The 24,735-nt window shown below is 40.4% G+C and overlaps 1 protein-coding gene across 1 annotated transcript in view; it reads right to left on the bottom strand.

The window, feature by feature from the left end:
• LOC105491817 (histone-arginine methyltransferase CARM1-like) overlaps positions 1 to 24,735 on the bottom strand; it is a 173,954-nt gene that overhangs the window by 21,011 nt on the left and 128,208 nt on the right. The window contains 2 exon segments of the mRNA XM_011758499.2: positions 17,480 to 17,570; positions 21,974 to 22,151. Of these exon segments, the coding sequence (XP_011756801.2) occupies positions 17,480 to 17,570; positions 21,974 to 22,151 (269 nt within the window).

A 24,735-nucleotide genomic window follows, 5' to 3' on the forward strand; every position in this document is an offset into this window, starting at 1 on the left:
GAGGCATCATGCTACTTGACTTTAAACTTTATTACAATGCTACAGTAACCAAAACAGCATGGTACTGGCACCAAAACAGATATATAGACCAATGGAACAGAACAGAGGCCTCAGAAATAACACCACACATCTACAGCTATCTGGTCTTTGACAAATCTGACAAAAACAAGCAATAGGGAAAGGATTCCCTATTTAATAAACGTTGGGAAAACTGGCTAGCCATATGCAGAAAGCTGAAACTGGATCCCTTCCTCATACCTTATACAAAAATTAACTCAAGATGGATGAAAGACTTAAACGTAAGACCTAAAACGATAAAAACCCTAGAAGAAAACCTAGGCAGTACCATTCAGGACATAGGCATGAGCAAAGACCTCATAACTAAAACACCAAAAGCCAAAATTGACAAATGGGATCTAATTAAACTAAAGAGCTTCTGCACAGCAAATGAAACTATCATCAGAGTGAACAGGCAACCTAAAGAATGGGAGAAAATTTTTGCAATCTATCCATCTGACAAAGGGCTAATATCCAGAATCTACAAAGAACTTAAACAAATTTACAAGAAAAAAACAACCCCATCGAAAAGTGGGCAAAGGATATGAACAGACACTTCTCAAAAGAAGACATTTATCAGCCAACAAACTTATGAAAAAAAGCTCATCATCACTGGTCATTAGAGAAATGCAAATCAAGACACAATGAGATACCATCTCATGCCAGTTAGAATGGTGATCATTAAAAAGTCAGGAAACAACAGATGATGGAGAGGATGTGGAGAAACAGAAATGCTTTTACACTGTTGGTGGGAGTGTAAATTGGTTCAAACATTGTGGAAGACAGTGTGGTGATTCCTCAAGGATCTAGAACTAGAAATACCATTTGACCCAGCAATCCCATTACTGCGTATATACCCAAAGGATTAATAAACCATTCTACTATAAAGACACAGGCACATGCATGTTTATTGTGGCTCTGTTCACAATAGAAAAGACTTGGAACCAACCCAAACGCCCATCAATGATAGACTGAATAAAGAAAATGTGGCACATATACACCATGGAATACTATGCATCCATAAAAAAGGATGAGTTCATGTCCTTTGCAGGGATGTGGATGAAGCTGGAAACCATCATTCTCAGCAAACTAACACAAGAACAGAAAACCAAACACCACATGTTCTCATAAGTGCGATTTGGACAGTGAGAACACATGGACACAGGGAGGGGAACACCACACACAGGAGCCTGTCAGGGGGTGGGAGGTAGGGGGAGGGATAGCATTAGGAGAAATATCTAATGTAGATGACAGGGGTTGATGGGTGTAGCAAATCACCATGGCACATGTATACTTATGTAACAAACCTGCATGTTCTGCACATGTACCCCAGAACACAAAGTATAATAATAAGACTGTGTTCAAAAATTTCCATTTAAGAATGCAAAACCTTGTGTTACGATTAAGTATCTATGCTTCATTCACGTAAAAGCAGAAGAATTTTCTTATTCATCAGAGTATACTTAACAATTAGCATGGGGCCAGGAATATTGTTAGGGTGAAAAAGATCTGTCCACATTTATTTATTTAATGAATAAATTAATCAGTGAATGAACTGGAATGAACTGGAGGGCTTGGTACTCTAAATGGCCCTATATGTGGGTACAGGCATCAATGACAATGAAGAGGAAATGGGAAAAGTCATTTGGCCAAGTTTCTTCAGCTTCATCACTCAATTCCTAATCTTCTGCTTCTACCAAGAGCCAGAGCCAAGCTGGCCCACTGGTAAAGCCAAATGGTGCTTCACATCATTTTATAAACACATATATTGAAAACAAGCCTCCTATAATCCTAGAAAATGTCTGGAAATAGAACACTGTAGATTTAAATGGCTTTAACAGAACGACAATGGGAGGGTTCTTGGGGAAATAATCATGTCACAACAGCCTATTATTAGGTTGATGCAAAAGGAGTCGCAGGTTTTGCCATTACTTTTGCACCAAACTTATATTTGAAGGAGGGAGGAAGAAAAGGAGATGAGTGAAAGAATGAGAGAAGGAGAGGGAGGGGGAGAAGGAGGGAGAGACAGAGAGAAAATTTTTCAATAGCTTAGAAAACTATGGTTTTTAGACTTTATTGGAAAATTTTTAAAAGTACTGATGCCTCTGAATTGTGATACATTTGATCTAGGGATAGCCCTAGTGCCTGTTTATTTCCACAGCTAAACAGGTGATTCTAAAGTGCAACCAGGGTTGGGTACTAAGTTAGTTGTTCTAGATTCTTGACCAAGTAGATTCTTGGCCAAAAAGATTATTGGCCAAAAAGAAAACTCCAAGGGCAAAGACAGTCCTCCACATGGCATGACTGAATTGAAAACTTCCGTCTATCCACTGAATACCACCTCAGCTCTCAAAGAGGATGATGCGTCTGTGCCATTTGCTTTGCATGTTCAGTACCAATTAAAACCCATAAGCCACAAACAGTGTGGTGCAGATGGGCACCATTTCTGGGGCAGATGGAAAGCTGTGGGCAAAGAGCCCACTGCCTGGGTTTTTAAAAAAATTCTGGCTGGACCATATTTCATATTTCTAATTCTTAGAAATTTTAAATATCCTTCTGCAATGCATCATAAAATAATTAAAGCAGATAAAATCTGGCATCTCTCGTGGTCTCCTGAGATACATTGTGTGTGTCAGGGGGGTCAGGGAGATTGATCAGGCAACTAATCTGTTGAATGGGGAGCTAGGAATAGTTTCCATTGTTTTCATCAGCTGTGGCTTCTATTTTCTAAGTTAATTTAGGGTGTCTTTATGAGCACGTAAGAGAGAGGATCTGGGTGTTTTTTTCTCCCAAGTTCACATTCCCAATTCCTACCATTCTTCATGTGGGAAATCCTTCACATTTACCAACACCACAACCATCATGCATGCAACATCTGGAAATGCCTAAAAATACAGTTCATATAAATCAGACACTTTAAGAAGAATCTTGTCTTTATTCTATTCTGACAAAAAAGCTGCTCATCCCTATTAAGAAGTTTTCTTCCTTTGTAAAAAAAAGAAGGAAGGTAGAAGATAAATGAGAGAGAGAGAGAAGTGGGATGGTGTTGGGGGAGGGGAATCCAGGTTGTGCTGTTTGACAGTTAAGCAACTTTTGTGTCTTAATGTGCTGTGCTCTACCAGAATTAACAACCAAGTGTACACTAACCTGATGGGAGACGTATGTAACCCCAAGAACTAGGAAACAAAAGCAAAGATTCAAAAATGTCACTACAGCCACAAAGAATGTTGAAAATGTGGCATAGGAGTATGGTTGGGAGTTCCTAGTAGGAGAAGGGTGTGTGTCTAGGAATAAATTGCATCTTTATTTGATTTCTTATACGTTCCTTGTATACAGCAGGATTTGAGGCTTGGTTGTTTTTGACAAACTTCTTTTAAAATTAAATTCTATATGGTTATTTTATGTGTTAATTGTGGCAAAAACACTTGTAAGATCTACTCTCTTACCAAATCTTTGAGTTAGGATACATTATTTTTGACTATAGGTACAATGTTGTAGAGCAGAGCTCTACTTATTTTTATCATGATTGACTAAAACTTTATGCTCATTGATTAGTAATGCTCCATGTTTCCTCCAGCTGCTGGTAATCACCATTCTACTCTTTGAGTCTATAAACTTGACTATTTTAAATACCTCATATACATAGGATCAAGCAGTATTTGTCTTTCTATGACTGGCTTATTTCATTTAGCATAATGTCCTCAAGGTTCATCTACCTTGTCACATATTATAGACACGCTGCCATGTTCTGCCTTCTGTTTTTAATATTTGACAATGTTTCCTGTATGATTTTATTTTTTTTAAACTTTCATTTTAGGTTTGGAGGTACATGTGAATGTTCATTACACAGGTAAACTCATGTCATGAGTGTTTGTTGTACGGATTATTTCATCACTTGTGAATTAAGTGCAGTAACCAATAGTTATCTTTTCTGTTCCTCTCCCCACAACCCTCCACCCTCAAGCAGACCCCAGTGTCAGTTGTTTCCTTCTTTGTGTTCATAAGTTTTCATCATTTAGCTCCCACTTATCAGTGAGAATATGCAGTATTTGGTTTTCTGTTCCTGCATTAGTTTACTAAGGATAATAGCCTCTAGCTCCGTCCATATTCCCACAAAACACATGACCTCATTCTTTTCCATGGCTGAATCTGCCTTCTTTTTAAGGCAAAATATATTCTACTGTATGTATATACCACATTTTTAAAATCCATTCATCTGTTGATGGACACTTAGGCTGTTTCCATATCTTGGCGATTGTGAATAGTGCTGCAATGAATATAGGAGTACTAACATCTCTTAAAGATCCTGATTTCAATTCTTTTGGATAAATACCCGAAAGTGGGATTGCTGAATCATATGGTAGTTTTATTTTTAAATTTTTGAATAACCTACATATATTTTTTCATAGCAGCTGTACAATTTCATTCCTGTTAACAATGCACGAGGGTACCATTTTCTCCACATACTCACCAACACTTGTCTTATTTTTTTCAATAATAGCCACCCTGAAGGGTGTGAGGTGATCTCTCACTGTGATTTCGATTTGATACAATTTTCCACCCCAGTCGACTGCAGGCATATCAACCACTGTGGAAAGTGGTATCTGTGCAAAGATGTGTGCTCATTATGTCTCTGATTTTACTGGTTTAAACACCAGCAAAGTAGTGTGGCTTGTGTTTGCCATATGCTATAGTTAGATATTTTTTTGTATTTGTAATTTTTTTTTTTTTTTTTTAAGTATAAATGAGAGAGGGAAAACAGGTGCACTTCAGACCATGGCTCTTTGGTAAAAAGTAAGGGAAAGTCTGTGATTCTGTAAAGAAATCTGTGGAGCATTCTCAGGTGTGTCAAGCTAAATCTAGATATTATAGTGGTTGGCCTAAGAATTGGACCTATGAAAGCCATATTGAAAGGAAGAATGAGTCAGTCAAGGCAACTATGATGGTTATCTCATGTCTGTTCTACCTGGCGAATGGCTGCCCTTGCAGTAACAGCACCAGATTTTTTTCTGTTAGGCATCTCTTTCTTACTCACAGTTCTTGTGGTTTAGGTGGTCTTGACTATGCTTTCAACATGTGGCTCAGTCTTGGCCAGTCGCAATGTCTTATCACCCTAGCCTTGGTGATAGACTTAGGGTTAAGCATGTGACCCAATGAGAGTCAAGCCTATGACTTTTGTTTAAACTGTGGCAAAGGAGAAGTGGTGATGGAGCTATGAGTCTATAAATCTAGATTCTCTAGAAAACACATTGCTGCCATGAGGGGAAAGTTACCTAAGAATGGAGCCAAGCTGAGTGAGATAGAGAGACCAGGATCCAATATAAGTGCCTTGAAATCCATTTACGTCTGAGAAGCTGAATCTATCCTTAGACTTTTCAGATACATTAGTCAGAAATACTCTTTTTCCCTAAGTGACTTTTTGTGTGACTTTTGGCCACTTAAAAAGTGTCTTAACTGAAAAAAATTAATGGGTCTTTATGCACCGCACTATGTACATACAATTCTGAGAGAATAGCTTTGCCTGGTTCAGTGAAGTCCTAGTTCTACCAGGACTGAACTAAATTGTTACAACCCATAATTGGGCCAGGGGATGGGAATACTGCATATCCCTGACAACACAAGTCAGGATGTATAAAAAAGGCATGAACTTGATCGAGGCAGAATATTATAAAAGAGCCATGAGTTTGACAAACATTATGAAACAAGATAAATACAGAAATCAAGGCTTATCCTAAGAGCAAAAGCCAGATGAGTTCAAGAGCTGCAGATATAAACAGAGATGCAGAGGACATATCAAGAATGAGTACTAGGCAACTGAAAGAGGATTAGAGACCAAGAAATCACTGAAATATGAATGGGATAAGGACGGTGGCACATGAAAATACTGACATGATTTTTCAGTTACGGTAATATTCCTACAAAAGTTCCTTCTCTGTGACATTTTGTGCTGTTTACTTGACTTCTGAAAAAATTTTGGTTATCTCATATGCTAATTTGAAATATTTTTATTTGATCTTCATAGTATTTCTATAAACTAGTGACCATCAGGGTCAAATATACTTTTGGGAATGACCAGAAGGCCTAAAACTCTAACTATGCAAAAGAAACTTTAGTGGGAAATTTAGGTTGATGCATAATTAGGCTACGAACAAATCGTTCATTACCTTCACAGTAGACTTCGGCAGCTTGTCCACTCAGTAGAATGGATTTCTTTAAAAATAATGTTTCTCAGTAGTACCATGGCCAACAAGGTATTTGGTAGACTCAGAGTAGAAAGGAACAAAAAGGGAGCTCTCATTGCCTGTGGCAATATTCTACATACATTTATCTTCCCTCATCCTTTGCAAACACAGACCTCCGATTTCTGTAAAAAACAACTGACTAGAGGCCATTCACCGCTGGGATCCCTGATTTCACTCAATTGACTTTGCTCTGGTCACGTATGACAGATGCATACTATCCATGCATAATACTCTGAAAAGGGAACTGGAAAATGTCGTTTGGTGCCTTCGGTGGTATATCACCTTTTAAGTGCCATCCCAGATCTTTCTTACCTGTCTCTGGAAACCTCAGCCATGTGTTCTGCACCAACTGTGCCAAAGGATGGGCTCCTCTGACCTTGCATGGGTACAGTGCAACAATGTCTCACCCCAGGCCTGCACAATGTGCCTCTCTCCTCCTACCCTGAGGCATCCCTGTTAACTTTGGGTATGAGATGCCATAAGACCCAGAAGGCTAGTTAATGTCGGCAGGATGAGTATTTGATAAATGAGGAGATAAAAGCCAGTATATAAATTCATTTATCTCCCTGTATAAACTGTCCTGAGATGTAGTTCATTTGATCTTTTGAAGACGGTCCTGAGAGAGCCAGCAATCTCTTGTTTAATACTAGGCGGTGGTCAGTATGGTGATAATAGCAGCAGCAGCCTGTGCCAAGCAGCCGCTACCCCGACGCCGGCTGCAGTGGGGTACAGGAGTAGGTCGTGGGCCCTCAGGTACAGATGCTGAGGTGGGCAGCCCCTGGAGCCTGCCACTGGGAGCGCCCCCGGAACCTGCTGCCCTGAGAACCCACCCCTGGGAACCCCGGGAATGGGGCTGGGCCGAGCCACCCGCTGGAGGGAGAGCAGTGAGGTCAGGCAGAGAAAAATGGGCAGAGACGGTCCCCGAGGCAGAGCTGGGCCCAGGGCGGTGCCGCGCTTGCATGCGGATCATGGGGCCCGGGCCCGAGATGTGGAGCTGGGGCCCCGCTTCAGGGGCCCAGGACAAGAAGTGGGAGTGGCACCCACTTCGAGGACCTGCCCAGTGACATGGCCACTGCACCCAACCCGCCGATGGCGCCAGGTTCCTGCGCCTCAGGAAAAGGCTCTGTAAGGGGCCTCCTGAGATGGTATCCCCAGGACGTGCCCCACATTAAGGTGACCACCAAGCCAGACAATCCTGATGGTCAGACCCCGCGCCTGCCATCTGCTCCTGGAGGCGCCCCCTAAGCCCAGGCATGGCCGTGAGCCGGCCAGGCTGTACTGAGGCAGGGGGCGTGTCCTGTTCATTGGAGAGTTTCAGCCCAGTGGGTGAACCAGACACTGTTCAAAGGGACAGGAGTTAGCAAGCGGGACGAGGGGGAGTCCCGGGGCACCCCTGAGCACTGGGGCCACAGGGAGAACTCATGACATCACCTCTGCCCCAGACGCAGGCCTGGGCCCAGTGAGGACATGAAGCCCCCGCCCCAGGCTGCAAGGAAGCACCACCGGGGGCTGCACGTTCCATGGAGCTGGTGGGACCTGGAGACAGGCGAGAGCCCAGCCCTTCCAAGTTGGAGCAAGAACTTCTAGGGTACAGCTGCAGCTGCTGTAGGGTGGCTGCAGACCCAGACATCTCTGCATTCTTGGAGGCCTAGGAGGATCCCCTTGCCCCCTGTAGGCTAGGAAGTTCCTGCTGCTGCTGCCTGGCTTCTCTCTGCTGTTGGTGTCCACTTCGATTTTGGACTTAAGTTGGGGCCAAGTCCAGGCGCTGTTGCAGTCTGGCCAGGTGTGCACATGATTACGGCAGTGCTGACACACCGGCCCCCTGCCCCTTGACCTCCTGCAGACTTTGGGCTCTGACAAACATGAAAGGGAGGCTTAGAGGTGGCTGAGGACAGCCTGGCACTGGCCTGCAGGCGCCCCTTGGCATGAAGGCATGAACAGTGGTGGGAGACAGACAAGCCTCCTGGGCAGAAGGGGTTGGGTCCCCAGTGAAGCCTCATCTTCAAGCCAGGGAGGGTCTGAAACCTGAGGGCTGGGCGGCCAGTCACCCTGACCTGAGGGGAACCTGGGGTGCTTTTCCCTGGGCGGGCCCATAGCCACCTGTGGATCAATCAGCACACACTTCCTCCCCTCTGAGTCCCATAAAAACCTGGAATTCAGCCAGACTAGAAGGGATCATGGTGAGACAACTGGTCAAACAGCTGCAGAGAGGAGCTACCCTCTCTGCTAAGAGAGCCGAACCCTCCTCCAGACACCCTGGCTACAGAGAGGAGCTACCCACTGTGGGTCTCCTCTGAGCTGTTCTTTTTCTCAATAAAGCTCCCTTCATTTTGCTTGCCCTCCACTTGTCTGATTACCTCATTCTTCCTGTTTGCAGGACAAGAACTCAGTACTCGCCATTCAGGGCTAAAAAAGCTGTGACACAAACATGGCTGAGACACACCCTTTGCTCTCCATGTTGCAGGCAAAAAGAAGGAGAGAAGGGCTGCAGCCCTTTGGGGAGCCCAGACCTGGGAGCTCCTTGAGCCAGGTCTGTGACTCCCTCTTTGGAGCCTTGCAGTTCCTGGAAGGCTCTAAGCTTTTGGGCACGACTGTACTCCCCAGTGCCAGCCGTGGAAGCTGCTTGCAGTGTGCCTTGTCCAGCTGTGGCCTTGCAGGGAGCCAGTGCCGCTGCTGGCAGCTGGAGCTGTCTGTCCTGCAGCAGCAGCTGGCATGCCTGGCTATGCGCAAAGACCGGACCCCATGCTTGCTCACACACCCCTTGCCACTCCGCACCTGGCTTGCCCTTGGCATCCTGGGATCCAGGCTGGTAGTGTGAGCTGAACGCAGCCTGCCAGACTGAGTAAGCAGAACAAAGCAAAACTCAGTCAAAGGTGCCACTGGCCACAGAGGTTTCTGGCTGGTGAAGCAACACCCCAAGGATCTCGTAACGGTAATGCACTTTTGCACCAGCACTCCCTTCATTCCCTGCCTCATTCTTCTTTCTCCTAATTCTTGTTTCACTGGAAATACACTTCTTAATAAAGTTGTAGTACGTAAGCTTCACCTATATACTCTGTTGCCCAGGCTGGAGTGCAGTGGTATAATCTCGGCTCACTTCAACCTCCGCCTCCCAGGTTCAAGTGATTCTCTCTGCCTCAGCCTCCCAAGTAGCTGGGATTAGAGGTGCCTGCCACCACACTCAGCTAATTTTTGTTAGTAGGGATGGGGTTTCACCACGTTGGCCAGCCTGGTCTCAAACTCCAGACCTCAGGTGATCCGCCCACCTTGGCCTCCCAAAGTACTGGGATTACAGGCGTGAGCCATTGCGCCAAGCCTTTCATGACAATTTCTAGTGTTCTTGCTGATGGTTAATTAGGATGCAGTAAGGTAGAAGGTGAAACATTGGGCTTTATGGCAACTGTGTGCTTGAAGTTTTGGAGCAATGATTATTACATGAATTGAGGAGTAGGCAAGCCTCTGTTGACAGCATTGCAAGCTTTGCAAAAAGAAAATTTTAATCTCAGAGCAGCAACTCCCAACTTAAGACACACTGTGAAATCCAGAGGGGCTTTCTAGCAGATTTAAAGAAATTCCTATCTCTTCGGTGATCCAAGACCTGCTGTGCTGAAAATCATGTATAGAATTTGACAAGTAGAAGCCACATCTTTGGAACGGAAACTGCTCCATCTCCCTACTCCAAACAAGACAGTAAAATGGTAATAGTAGAAGAGCTGCAGAGGAGACTGGATATACACTCTTGACAGGTCTTACGTATTAAAACTGTGGCCTTGACAGGGAAATGGTAGGGCCCTGAGACCTGCTGTTGGGATGATTGGGTGGCGAAAGCAGAGAAGCCTGAAATCTTTCCAGTTCCCCTGAATCTTTCAAGCCAGCAGAGGCAGAATTCTTTCCCCTTTTACCAGAGGAAAACAGCCTCGCTTAAAGACTATGCAACAACTTCTCCAAGAGCCTTTGCCTTGAAAGATGATTTTATTCTCTTTGAGATCTGCCTCATGATCACTCATTGCCTTCAGGCTAAGAGTTTCTCATTGCTGTCAGGCCAAAAACTCAAGCACAGCCAGAGCAGTAAACACAATTCCTATTCCAGAAGGAGATAATTTACATACCTAAAAAACTGCAGAAGCCAAATACTATTTTCTGCTAAGAACTAGGAAATATTGTATTAGAGTAGATTTTAAGTCCATAAAGAGGGCAGAATGTAAATGAGGAGAGAGTGTAACTCATTGAAATGGGGCACTCATAGATCCAGTGTTCCAACAAGACACCAGAAGTCCTAATAGTCCACTGGATGTCACTTTGAAACTTGGTCATCACGATGGCCTGCAGTCAATGAGGTGGAGATTTCAGAACTTCTGCTGCATTGAGGAAGGGGTCAGAAGGCTCAGGGACATGGAAATACTAGGTGGATTAGACTATGGAATACGTAAGAACATTCAACCTGACTGTTTTCTCAGAGCACAGGAAACTTTCCTTTTACAAGGTAATAGGGAAAAAACTGGTTAGATAACAGTGGCATCTTTGAGAGCCTTAGAGTAGCTGTCCTTGGTAGATGAAAGATGGTGGTAGGTGATGTAGTCATTAAATTGTGCTCTGAATGAACACAATTTGAATGACATTTCAGAATGTCAGAGCAGGAAAGCGGTAATTATCTGGCCTAGGCAAGAATGGCATAATTACTGTGTAAAAAGCTAGGGTAGAGTAGCAATCGGGCACCTTGACCTACAAGAACCTTTGGTGTTAATAGATCCTAGTGTTACTAGAGAGGCAAAATAGATGGAAAGTCAGCTAGGATAGTGCTCAATTTGTATAACAAAAAATGGCTAGCTCATGAGCAGAAGGATGATGTCAGCTGTCACAATGGAAATATTAAGTCCCTCCCCCAAATTCCAGATCCAAGTGGTCCAGACTTAAGTAGAGTCCCAGTCCTCTTGAGGAAGGACTCACTGCCACCACAAGCACACACAGTAAACATTCCCCACTCCTTCTCCAGAGAGACCTGGGTTTCTATGACAAAGCAACCATGGTGAAGGAAGAACACCTCAATTTTTTGAGAAATGTTAGATAAGGAGTTTGAGCTTATATTGATACAAAAAAATCTAAAATGCCTCTGGTTAGTGAGGGCTATGGAGAATAGGTAGTAAGTGGAGTCTTGGACCAAGTCCATCTCACAGTGTATCCACTTGTTTCATGCAAACCCTATGATTATTTTCGTGGTCCCTGAATATGTAATTGGGATAGATATATTCAGCATCTGGAAGAACCCTACACCATGGGTAACCTGGCTCATGAAGAAAGGGCTACTATGGTAGAAAAGTACAAGTAGAGGATCCATCCCTGAAATTTCATCATCTTCAGGTAGGTAAAATTATCTTCTTCAATTTATGGATTGAAATTAATCTCAGAGAGATTAAATTAACTTGGCTAAGGCTTTACAGTTGGTAATTGCCAGAACCAAGAATTAAACGTAGTTCCATCTGGATCTAGAGTCTGAGTCATCTGGCTTTTAACTACTACCTATTTTGTTTATGCTTTTATGTTCTATAACTGTAATAAATGTAATAAAACAGTCTAGTTTAGTCTCAAGCTTCTTGACAATATTTGGCTGCACCTCTTAATAGATCCTATGTATATATTTTTCTTCATATGAGAACCCATTTAAAATTGTATCTATAGGCTTTGGCATAAAAGCCCTAAGCCAATTATTTTCAATAACGCCAGAGGTACCCATCACATTAAGAAGAACTGCAGTTGGGAATGATGAGTCTTTATGATGAGCCTTGCTCTCAGGAGATACTTCCCATCACCCTAATTAATGGGGCCCAAGGAATCACCATATAAAAGAAAATTATTAATTCTGTAGGTGACTGCTACTAGCATCAGAATGTAGTAATTTGGTCTACTAAGAGAGAGTCTCATAATTGGTTATTTGGAAAGGATAAAGTTATATGGTTATTGCAGACTGTATACTAAGATGAATTTCAGAGTTAAATGCAAAATTTAAAAAATGTCACATGGAAAAGTAAAAACTTTAAAAAAGGAAGTTAATACCAAATTCATGGGGGAGAGGGAAGGGGAGCTAAAAAATTACAAAGGAAAATAGAGACACAATAAAAGATAATTATTGGTAGATCCAGCTACATAAAAAGTGTAAGTTGTTTTGTGGTCAAAACTATCACAAATAAAATTACAAGGCAAGCTGGAAATTCTGAAGAAAATACAACAGTCTTCATGTCCTTAATATAGACAGAATTTTTACAAATCAATGCCTTCATCTTCTAATCATCAAAAATGTCTTCAGCAACTACCATTAGCCAGGTTAGATGACAGGGCTATAGAAGTAAATGAAGCAGCCACACTTAGGGAACTTGCAGTCTCATGGGGGAGATAGACAATAAATAAGTAAAAACATATAACACAGTATATGGTGATAAGTGCTATAGAGAAAAAATGAATTGAGAAGTGTGGTACAGGCTTGCAGGAGGAAAGAGACTGCAGTTTGTAATTAATAGAAGGTTTCTCTGGGATGGTGGCATGTGAGCAAAGACCTGCAGGAGGTGAGAAAAGCCACTGGATTGTCTGTGTCTTGGGCAGAGCGAATGTCAGGGAGGCAGGAGCATGCCTGGTTTGTTCCAGGGGAAGCAAGGAGGCCAGCCAGTGAGGCCAGAGGGGAGAGAGAGTAAGAGAGGAAGTAGCAGGAGACAGAGTCAGAGGGGTAGCAGGGTAGGATCTAGATCATGTACGGTCTTCCCAACTATTATGAGAACTTTGGCTTTCACTATGCAGAAACAGGGAAGCCACTAAAAGACTTTATGCAGTGAAATAATATAATCTGAATTACGTTTCATCAAGAGCATGGTTGTGGTTTAAAAAGAGGATTTAAGTTAGAAGGCTATTGCCGAGACTGTAGTAGACACAGGGGTGTTTTGTTTTGCAAAGGTGGGCAGTGGGGAGATGGTGAGGATCAGTAGCTTGCATTTAAGCATGTTAATTTTGAGATGCCCAATAGACATCCAAGTGTAGTTGTCAACAGCCGGTTGGACATCCAAGTCTGTGGTTCTGGGCAGAGGTCTGGGCTGGAGTTCTAACTATGCGAGTTGTAGACAGAAAGACGGTATTTATAGCCAAGAGACAGAATGAGATCAAGTAAGACAGTGAGTGTTGACAGAAAGGGGAAGACATGTAAGAAAGAAACCTGGAGTCACTCCAATGTTAAAGATTTGGGCCATGAGGAAGAATCAGCAAAGGAGACTGAGAAGTAGGGGCCAGAAAGGTAGGAGAAAAAACAGGTTCAGGCTTGAGAAGTGGAGCACAGAGAGAGTCAACTGTGTAAGTGCAGATAATAAGAAAATCAGGTGAGGACTGAAAACTGACTGCATCTGATGATCTTGTTTAGCCAATTAGTTGTTCCTTCATCTCTCAGCTGAGAGATCTCACCCAAACTTATTTTTTGCACCACTCCCCAGCGTACATATCCACTTCTTTGCTTCTTCTGACAGAAATCATGCAAGCATTCACCACCTGTTTCCTGGATCAAAGCAACAAGAGACCCAAATGCCAGTCGACTAATGCAGAAACCTCACAAAGGGAGAGGAATTAGAAGGAAAGCAAAGGCTGTGAATTTTGATAACTATATATTTTTAAAAATATTTTTGTGTTTGTTGACTAAAAATAATCGTTCAAATGCACCAGCTATCAAAGAAATACAGATTAAAAATAAACTGGCCACCATTTTTTTTGCAAATCAAATTGGCTTTTTAAAAAGCATATCCCGTATGGGCAAGACTTAGCAGACATTCCCAAATACCACTGGTGGAAGTGTTAATTGGTAAAACTTTTCTAGAGGGCAATTTGGCAATATATAAGAATAATTTTTTATAAGTTCCTTCTTCACATTTTTTGGTCCAGTAATTCTGCTTTTAGCAATTTATCATATGGAAATAATCAGAATGTACACCAAAATTTATATGAAAGGATGTTCACTTTAGTGTTGTGTCTTATAGAATTTAGGATATATAATTCTATAGGATTCTATATTCTCATAGAATATTGAAACCTTGGTGTGGTTTGTTATAGAATCTATAGGACTAAAATGGCAATTAAAATAATTTAATATTCAACATTGAAAACTGAGGTAATAAATTATGAGTCACAAAAGAAATGCTCTTCAGTCAAACATATGTAGACGATGTGAGAATATGTCAACAAAGTATTGTGAAAGTAAAAGAAACAAAAAACAAGCTATAAAATGGTACTTTTGATTCTGTTTTTGTAAAGAAAGGATAGAAAAACTGGAACTATATCACCTAAAATCTTAATAATTATTTTCATGCATGTTTGGGCATACTGAAGTTTTTATTCATTCAGAAACATTTACTGAGAGCCTACCCTGTGGCAGGCAGTGTTCTGGGTGCTTGGGATACATCCAGTGGAAACTGACAGCGTTGCTGACCTTCCAGTGCTTACATTTTATCAAGAGGGATACAGACCATAGATAATAATAGGAACAGGTTATATATCTTTTAGGATGCTGTAAGTGTTAGAGAAAAAACATAGAATTGAAAAAGAAGGGTTGGGCATGGCATGGGTGCAATTGAAAATAGGATGGTCAGGGTAAATCCCATTGAGAAGGTAGCATTTGACAAAGACTTTATGGAGTTAAAGGAATTGACCATGTGAACATTGAGGAAAAAGTATTCAAAGGGGGAAAAAAACCCAAAAAACCCTGCAAACGCAAAGGCCCTAACTTAGGAGCATGCCTGATGTGTCTGAGAATCAGCACACAGGCCTGTGAAGCAGGACCCAAATGAACATGGGAGTAGGAAATGAGGCTAGAGAGTAACTGGGAGCCAGACTATGGAGAAGCTCCTGCGAGGCTTTGGCTCTGTTGAGAACAGACAGGTAAGAAGCTATTGCAGTAATCTAGATGAGAGATGATGGTGTTGAGAAAGAGAAGAAACAGTGAATATAATAAAAATTGGTGTGATTCTGGATAGATTTTGAAACAGTGAATATAATAAAAATTGGGGTGATTCTGGATAGATTTTGAAAGTAGAACAAATATAATTACTTGATGGTTTGGATTCAGGAGATAAAGAAAGAGAGGCCTTCAAAGTTCTTGGCTTGCATGATGGAGAGGATAAAGTTATCAACTGAGACAGAAAAACTACCAGTACAGCAGGTTTTGGGTAGAAATTGGGAGATCAGAAGTTGAATTTTGCACATGATAAATTTCTGCAAGGAGGGAACATCCAGGAGGAAGTTTACTAGGAAAACATCATGTTTGGAGGATACGTCTGCACTGGAGAGGGACACTTGGGAACCATTAGCCTATGGATGGTATTTGTAGTTATGAGAATGGGTGAGCTCACCAAGGGAGCCTGCACAGAGAAGAGGTCCAAACACTGCATCCTGGGACACTTCAAAACCAGGGGCTTATGAAGACAAGTAATAATGATAGCTGGTTGAGAAAGTGTCAGCAAGGGAGGAGAAAAATCAAAAGATCATGAAGCAAAAAGAGTGTTTCAAATGATGCCAGTAAATTAGATAAGTTGAGAAGTGAGAGTTGATCACTGGCATTAGCAATGTGGAGGTCAGGGCACTGCTGACCTCAAAAAGAGTGGTTTTGGAGAAACGGCTCCAGTGAGAAATAGAAGCGGGGAGTTGGACACTGAGTATAGACAACCCTTCGGAGGAATTTTGCTGAAAGGGGCTTAGAGAGTTGGCCATGGCTGACTGGGAAAGCGACATCTAGAGAAGATGATGTTTTCATTTTTTGTTTCTGTTTTTCATTTTTAGATGCAACAAATAGCAGCATGTTGGTATGTGGTGGAAAACTGAGCCAAACCGCTGTGCTCATTAATATCCTCAAGTTAGTAAGATGGCAGCAGATGGTATGCTTGGAAGGTCACACAAGGACTGCCTGGACGACAAACCTCTAGTTCATTGGTCTGGTCTATTCTGCTGCTTAAAATTCATAACCCTTTCATCTCTGCATTTCCTCAGGAGGTTATAATAAAAATGTGATCATTTAGGGTCAGCATAATCTCACAGAGCAATGATCATTAAGGTAAAAGCTCCCCGACCATTCCTCTGCCCCACCTGACACGTATATACACCAAGAAGCCATTCACCCCCATGGGAAAGCTTGTGGCTTAGAATCTCAGAATTGCAGATTCGACAAAACCACAAAATGCTCTGAATCTGTGCTAGGAAAGCCTATTTTGCCAAAAAAATGGAAAGAAAAATTAGCCATTTGACCCTACTCCTCAAAGAGCTTAGTAGCCCTGGAAACCAAAGTACTTCCTATTTGCTGCCCCTTCTCTAGGATTACAAAGAGAAAAACCCAGAAATCAACTTTGGACCTCTTTGTATTATAAGGCCCTGTATACCTCAGACCAAAGTCAAACCTTAAATTTGAGGATCCTGAACTCCTGCAGGACATGCCTGTGCTCCCACACATGTAACATTCCAACACAGATGATATCTGCTCTCTTTCTCCCTCCCATGCTCCTTCCTTCCTTCTTCTTGTAAAAACTAGTTCTCAGAAAGGAATCCCAGAAGCAATGGTGGTTTAAAACTGGCAGGAGCTTTTGTATCAGTTCCCATTTTACACATAAAGAAACTCAATCTCAGAGGGGTGAAGTGGGCCCAAAAGCCAACTGCCAATTAAAACTCCATAAAGGTTTGATCAACTCATTTATCAGGTGTACTGATTGATATGTTCTCTGTCAAAGTCAAGTCCTAACAGAAACCATAGCCAAGAATCAAAGAAGTGGATGGTGAAAAATGGGAAGAGAACGGCAGCAGGCAGGGGAGGATGTTGTTTTAGCAGTAGGATAGCTTTTTGGATGTTTGATATTGCATGAACAGTTCCTCGATTCACCTGTCTCTGATTTATGAGTTGTGGTCTCAACTGGTGGCGATCCTGCAAGGGGACATTTGGCAATGTCTGGAGGGCATTTGTGGTTGTCACAACTCTGGGGGGAAGATGTGACTAACATCTAATAGGTAGAGACCAGGGATGCCGCTAAACATTCTACAGTGTACAGGATAGGTGCCTCACTGCCGCCGCCCCGCCTCCCCCTACCTAACAACACACATATGACCCCAAATAACAATAGTTTTAAAAACTCTGGTTTCCTTTGAAGGGAAAGGAAGGAAGGAAAAAAGAACATTACCAAAAATTGGCTCTGGAGAAGTGTTCCACATAGAGCTGTTCATCAGAAAAAGGGGCCAAGTGGATGTCGCTGAATGTCGGGAGCATCATTCCTGATGAGCAAAACACAAGAGACCCAGAAGTCAGCTTCTGTCGCTTTCTGATTGAAGGCTGTACTCATCTGCCACCTGAGACCAATTCCATTCTTTTGCTTCAGTTATGACATGACAGGACAAAATATAATTTTGTCTCAATGCAAGTATACAAAATTAGGCAGAAGAGTAGAGGGGCTATAGAAAAGAGTATCAAAGCAAGTCACAAAGCAATACAATGATAAAAGCTTGCAGAGACTTAGGCAAGCCTTTCAACCTGGCAGTTGCCTTCTCAGTTACTGGCTTTTTTTCCCCTTTCTGTTTCTCCTATGAATTCTGGATTTATTTATTTATTTATATTTATTTATTAATTTAATTTATTTATTCTCTTATTTATTGTAACAATAATTTAGCTTTAAAAATAATCAAAATCCCATCCTCCCATCACATTATTATTCTCATTCTCAGACTTTGTCCATGTAGAATCAGATCGACCACCTGTCTTCTTAGGTGCTTTTGGGATTTATGTTTATATGGATGCTCACCAATCTTCATGCTGGGAAATACACATTTGTACTATTTCTTGGCATCCACAATCACTACAGGAAAGGTAGATTCTTCAGTGGGCAAATGAGCACCTAGATTGGCATGCCTGAAGTTGGGCCTTTCTGAGTAGGCAGACCTGATGATCAGCATTGTTACTCTTGCAATTTTAGGGAAAATCTTTTCATAGCCATTTATTAAATTGCACACAAAAGAAAGAGGAACTATTAACTATATTTCAGAAATAAGGCTGACTTAAGACACCAGAGATGCTGTCATAAAAACAACAAAAATAGCTAAAATTTCTCAGTTATGATGACCCTCTCATGTACTTTTCCAAGGGTTTCCCATGCATTAATTTATATAATTCTCATACCAAGATAAAGTGGGTTCTATTATTATGTCCATTTTATAAACAGGAAAACAGAGAAATTTAAGTTACTTGGTATCACAGAGTTAACAAATAGCAGAGCAAAATCCGGGGAGTGGAATCTCATCTGATAATCAGTGCCCCATCCTTAAACTATGTGGCTTTTCATATCTGTTAAAACAGGTTATTTTATTTGGGGGTATTTTCAGAAGTGGTCAGGGGCAAAGCATGATCATAACCTCATTCATATGTCCCCATCTAAATCTCAGGCATTGGTATCAAAACAATAATGATTGCTTGATGGTTTTTCAATTTCGAGACGATAGAAGGATATTAAATAACCTCAGAGAAGTAATATGTATCACTGCTTGTGTAAACTTGGGAAGATTAGAGGATGATGTTATGAGCCTCAATCTAATAGGAATTCCAAGAATGTCAGATAAAATGGAGGGGAGAAAATCAAATGTAAAATATTTTGAAAATTCCAAGAACAGAAGAAAATCAGCCTCCTGATTAAACATATTCACTGAATTTCCAGCACAGGAACTTAAAAAAGATTCTCACTAGAACACTAGAAATAAAAAGAAGATACTAAAAGCATCTAGAGGGGAAAACTTTGTTACTCTAAAGGAGCAGGAGTCAGAATGGCATTGACTTCTCAATAGCAAGATTTGCAGACAGAAACCAAACACAAAAACCAAAACACAAGCTTTAAAAATATTGATTAAAAATTGTTTTTAAGTAAAATTCTTGACCAAATAATAGCACAAGGACTTGATAAAAAGTAACTCCTCAAGTTCCTTTTCTGCAGAAGCTGGTAGAGAATATCCTTTGCTGAAATGATGTCGTAAACCAACAAAGAGGAAGACAAAAGGATGATGATGGAAAGTCAAAGTGTGGCTGTCACGCAATGGGGCTGCAGAACACTCAGTTCATGTTGCTAGAGAAGGCCAGAGGACTACTGAATAGAGGGGAGCAACAGAGGAACACATATTGATGGCATCTGTCAGATCTATTGGAGCATAGAAACACTTAACCATGAATATATAAAAGCTAAGCTAATAAAAGAAACCAAGACAATTAACTCTGGGAAAAACAAAAGATTATATGAGAAAACATATATAAGTATACAGCATCTACTCTACCATCTGACTCAGTATTCAACAATAGTTACATTACATCATAACACTGTAAACGCTGATTCTTGATTTAACCGAATAATGATCTAGGCCTATATTTCTTTATGCTAAATTCTGAGATCTGAAAAGCAACAGATTTTTATAAGTTTGCGGCAGCATCATTTGATGGCAAAACCTGACCTGAACTAACACGAGAGTTTATTTGTAGTCTTCATTTATTCTTGGTATCAATATTCTTATGTTTTGTTGCAGGAATATAATGTGTTTCATTACAGAGTGTTGCCTCAGATCCCACTGGGAGAATTAAGTAGTACATGGTATGTGATCATATTAACTTTCAAAAGTCCTTCAGATGCTGAATTCTGAAACATATCTGGCCCTAAGGGTTGGGATAAAGGAACTGAGGACCTATCTAAATACATTGCGAGGATGGGGGTGGGGTAGGTGCATCAGGAAGGAAGGAGCTGCTATTCAGGAAAGCTGAATTCTCAAGCAGAAAGTGACGAGAATAGCAATGTAATCATCTTAGATAGGAATATGTAGGTAAATAATAGAAGAAACAACAGATAGAGTTGAAAGCAGTTGCCTTTGGGGAGCAGTCTGACGATAGAAAGAGGTGTGGCAGAAGACTACTATTTTTCATTATAAGCCTTTTTATTATTAATTGATGTTTTAAACTATGTCTTATTATGATGGAATATATAAATAATTAGAAAAAAAATCAATCACCCTTCCCTGAGGAAGACATAGCCTAGAAAGCCAATAAAATCAGTATTCATTTCTGCTTGCCTAGTTAAAGATATATAGCCCAGTATAAAATGTCATATTCATTTCAAATATCCAGGGAAGATACCTAGATACTATCTAAATACTGAGCTTAAGAGGGGCACAGGTGATACATGTTAATTAACTACATTATAAATCTCATCATATAGAAGCACCTAACCATCTGAAAAAGTCCAGGAAAAAACCATACAAATTCTTCCTGGGGGCATTGAGGAGGAAATCCAAGCCACTTTGTACCTTCACTTTCATCTCCCACAGTTCAATTTTATCGCATACACACAAGGCTTCCAAGAGCATCCTGAGCTGTTTTACAGCAAGATTGCTAATGAAGTTCTTGACATCAGGTATACTTTGCCTGAGCTTATTTATTTATTTATACATGAATTTTCTTTCAGTGCCTATTTCTGAATTTTGAAGCATGTAGGAAATTATAAACTTCAAACTTCACTTAAATGCATGTTGGTACATATGAGTTGCCCAGTCGTTCACTATTTTGTTTTCATTGAATAGCAAGATAGGGAGCTACAACATTGGTAATTTAGATAAATACAATTGGGGTAAGGAGCTGAAATTCTCATAAGATGCAACTTAAAATTGGCCAGTTAGCCCCGATGTCTTAATTGAAAACACCTGCTGTTGGAATGCATCTACTTTCTCTGGTGAAGAGTGGAAAGCCAGTGTGTGCGCCAAAGTCATGAGTGTAGGCTTCAGGGTCAGATGGATGTAGGCTCAAATTCTTGGCCTGCCAATTGTTAGATGTCTGTTCTTGCCAAGTTACTTTTCCTCATTGAGTCTCAGTTTTCTCTTTATAAAATGGGATCATAACAATGCCCTCCGCTAACCCAGGTCTCAATCATATACTATTGATATTTTGGGCTGATAATTCTTTGATGCAGGGGACTGTCCTGTGCATCAAAGGATGCTTCACAGCATCTTTGCCCCTATTCACTAGATGCCAATATCCCAGCCCCTGCTGCCATTGTGACAACCAAAGTGTCTCCAGACATTGTCAAATGTCCCTGGGGAAGGTTGCAAAATTAGCTTCGAGGCTAACCCCCCGAATAAATTGAAAACCTTCATCATTCAGACTTTATAAGGATTTTATAAAATAATTTATTCAAATTGGCACTTGGAAAGCACAAAAAGCATATTGGATTTAATATTATCTTGACTATGTGTAGTGATCATAGACAGAGAGAGAAATACAGTAGGGGAAAAAACATGTCAAAAAGAACAAGCAGACCCCAGAGAGTTCCTCACATTATAGAGGGCCAACACTTGAAAGGATATCAGAGATTATGTGTAATAATATCATTTTACAGATGAGGAAACCAAAGCCAAATGGTCAAGTGTTAGCCCAAGTTCATTAAGGAACGAAGGGATTGAACTAGGACAAAAAACACAAAACTCAGACCTGGCTCTCTATACCACGTTGAATACTGTGAAGCATACCTGTGTTCTTATGATTGGAGACTAGTTAATTTGTTATGGAAAAATGAGATGAGAAAAACAAATAATTGAGTATAATAGAAATGCTTTTACAGAGAAGTCAGACTGTTTTTTAAACCAAGAATGGGCCAACTTACCATTTGATTTTAGCCATTTTTTGGAATGAAGATAACTCTCTAGCATCCATTCATTGAACAGCATGTATCCCATTGGTTCGGAAATGATCACATCTACAGCCTCAGGAAGTGAGATGTCTTCAATTTTTCCTGGCAAAACAATGATCTTGCCTGAAAGGTGATTGTTTTTCACTAGCATCTGAAAAAGATAAAATGGGGTGCCAGAACTGTTGTTATTCAGGATCTTATGAAAAATGAGTTTTATCGATTAAGGGCTGAGAATGTGACAGGAAGGAGAAAGAAGTAACATTTGTTTCTAGAAACACTTTTAAAGAAAAATAACTCATTTGTCTCACTACACAAGAATTGCATGTTTAATATATATAATTTTGGAAAAGACACAGATATAAAACAAATAAAACACCTACAATCCTAATAATAACTATTAATATTTTGATGCATTCTCTTCTAGACTCTACACAAACATACACATATATGTGTATGTATGCCAGTATGTGTGGTCTGTATGTGTGTGTGTGTGTGTGTGTGTGTATACATATTTATATTTATATATTTATATATATTTATACATTTATATATATTTATACATTTATATATTTATATATATAGGGGGATTTTTTAAAATTCATGGCTTCAGTTTATTTCCTATTGTTCTACTTGCAATAGAGATGCCAAACAACTCTGTACAATGATCTTCCACAGATTAATGATCTTTTTTGTTTTGCTTAGTTTTGAGATAGGGTCTCAGTTTGTAGCCCAGAGTGGAGTGCAGTGGTGTGATCATGGCTCACTGCAGCCTCGACCTCCTGGGCTCGAGTGATCCTGCCACCTCAGCCTCCCAAAGTGCTAGGATTACAGATGTGAGCCACTGCACACAGGCCAATGATCTTGATCCTTATTAAATTTTTCCTTGGTCTTTTGATGTCAAAAATAAATACCATGATTATTGACCTTTCTTTAGGAGTACGTTTTTACAGTCATGTATTAATTTTCTTTGATGTCCTTTATATTTTATTTAATAAACTTAAACTCTTTCAAAAGAGGCACCCTGAAGAGAAATACATTTACTATGTTTCTAATGTATTTCTTCTGAATGCCAAATATGACAAGGTGATTGAATTATTATGTCTTTCTACTGCCTGAAAACATATTTTCTAATAAACATTTTATATTTGCCAGCATAAATATATACAGCACATTCCTTGTCAAGTTGTTCCTCTCTGAGACTTGTAGATTTTTCCTCATTGTATGTACAGCCTGTCAGAGTCCTTCCATTTTGTATTTTTGTAGCTTAATCCCTTTGCCCATCCTAAGTGCAATGTACTCTGCACTTGTTATAATTCAGTGGCACCTTCTTAATTTCTGATCACTTCTTCAAATGGCTAGGATACCTTTCACATTAATCCTGTCTTCTAGGGTGCTGCTCACCAACACATGCTCTGTGAGCATACAAAATGTCTTTGTTTTTTAAAATCAAGTAATCTCTAATCTATGGAGGAATAATAAAGAAAACTGTTTGAACATGTCATCCATTGTCAATATTCATCCATTGCCAACGACTCTTGGAATGCTATTCTATCATCATTCCACACATAGAAGTCAAGTCCCTGGGAGTTCTGCAGAGACAATGACTAAAGGTTCGAGCTTTTGGTGTCCTGCTTTTCTCTCTACATTCTTGCCAGGAGAATCAATTCTCCTGCACAGCTTTGACTGTGGCTCCATTGTGAGTGACTATCCAAACTACATCTTTGGTTTCGTCCTCTCAGCTGAGTTTCAACAATAACTTGGACATTTTCACCAGTGAATTTCGCACCTCCTAAATAACAAGTAAACAGCAAAACTCAGCTGCTTCTTGAACATGAATCATTCCCTGAGTTTGCCTTTAAAATCTTTGTAAAATATTGCCTTTCTATGATTCTGTTTTGGTCATCAATACCACAATCCCCAATGGCCTGGAGGTGTACTTAGTTCCCACAGGTAATTAGTTATTACATTTTCTTATTTCTACCTTTCAGATATATTTTATTTCTGCCTTCTTTTGCCAGCATCAACTTGTCCAGTTCCTACTAGCTTCAAATATGGACTTAAAAAATGATATTTATATAATGAAAACAATGATGGCAGTAACTACTTCATAAGTTTGTTTGAGGATCAAACCAAATAAAATATATTAAGAGCTATGTAAGCATTAAAATTATTATATTATTCTTATTAAATAATACTTTGGGCCAGGTGTGGTGGTTCATGCCTGTAATCCCAGAACTTTGGGAAGCTGAGGTGGGCAGATCACTCGAGGTCAGGAGTTTGAGACCAGCCTGGCTAACATGGTAAAACTCATCTCTACTACAAATACAAAGTAAGTTTAAAAAGTTAGTCGGACGTGGTGGAGCATGCCTGTAATCAGCTACTGAGGAGGCTGAGGTGGGAGGATCCCTCGAACTCAGGGGAGGGAGGTAGTGAGCTGAGACCATGCCACTGCACTCCAGCCTATGTGACAGAGTGAGACTCTGTCAAAAAAACAAAACAAAACAAAACAAACAACTTTTTACTTAAAAAGAGAAATGCAAATAAACAAAAACATAAAAATTACTAGTATTCCAGATATAGGCAAGGTATGTTTTCAATCAGACATTGGAGTATATCTCAAATCTCAATGTAATAATACTTCATAATTTTTTCCCAGCAATATGTTTTAGATCAGTTTTCTGAACACTTTTACATCATGGCACACATTTTTAAAAACCAAGTAATTTTATGGTACA

The sequence above is a fragment of the Macaca nemestrina genome, chromosome 14, assembly GCF_043159975.1.
Source record: "Macaca nemestrina isolate mMacNem1 chromosome 14, mMacNem.hap1, whole genome shotgun sequence".
In the NCBI taxonomy this organism is placed as follows: domain Eukaryota; kingdom Metazoa; phylum Chordata; class Mammalia; order Primates; family Cercopithecidae; genus Macaca; species Macaca nemestrina.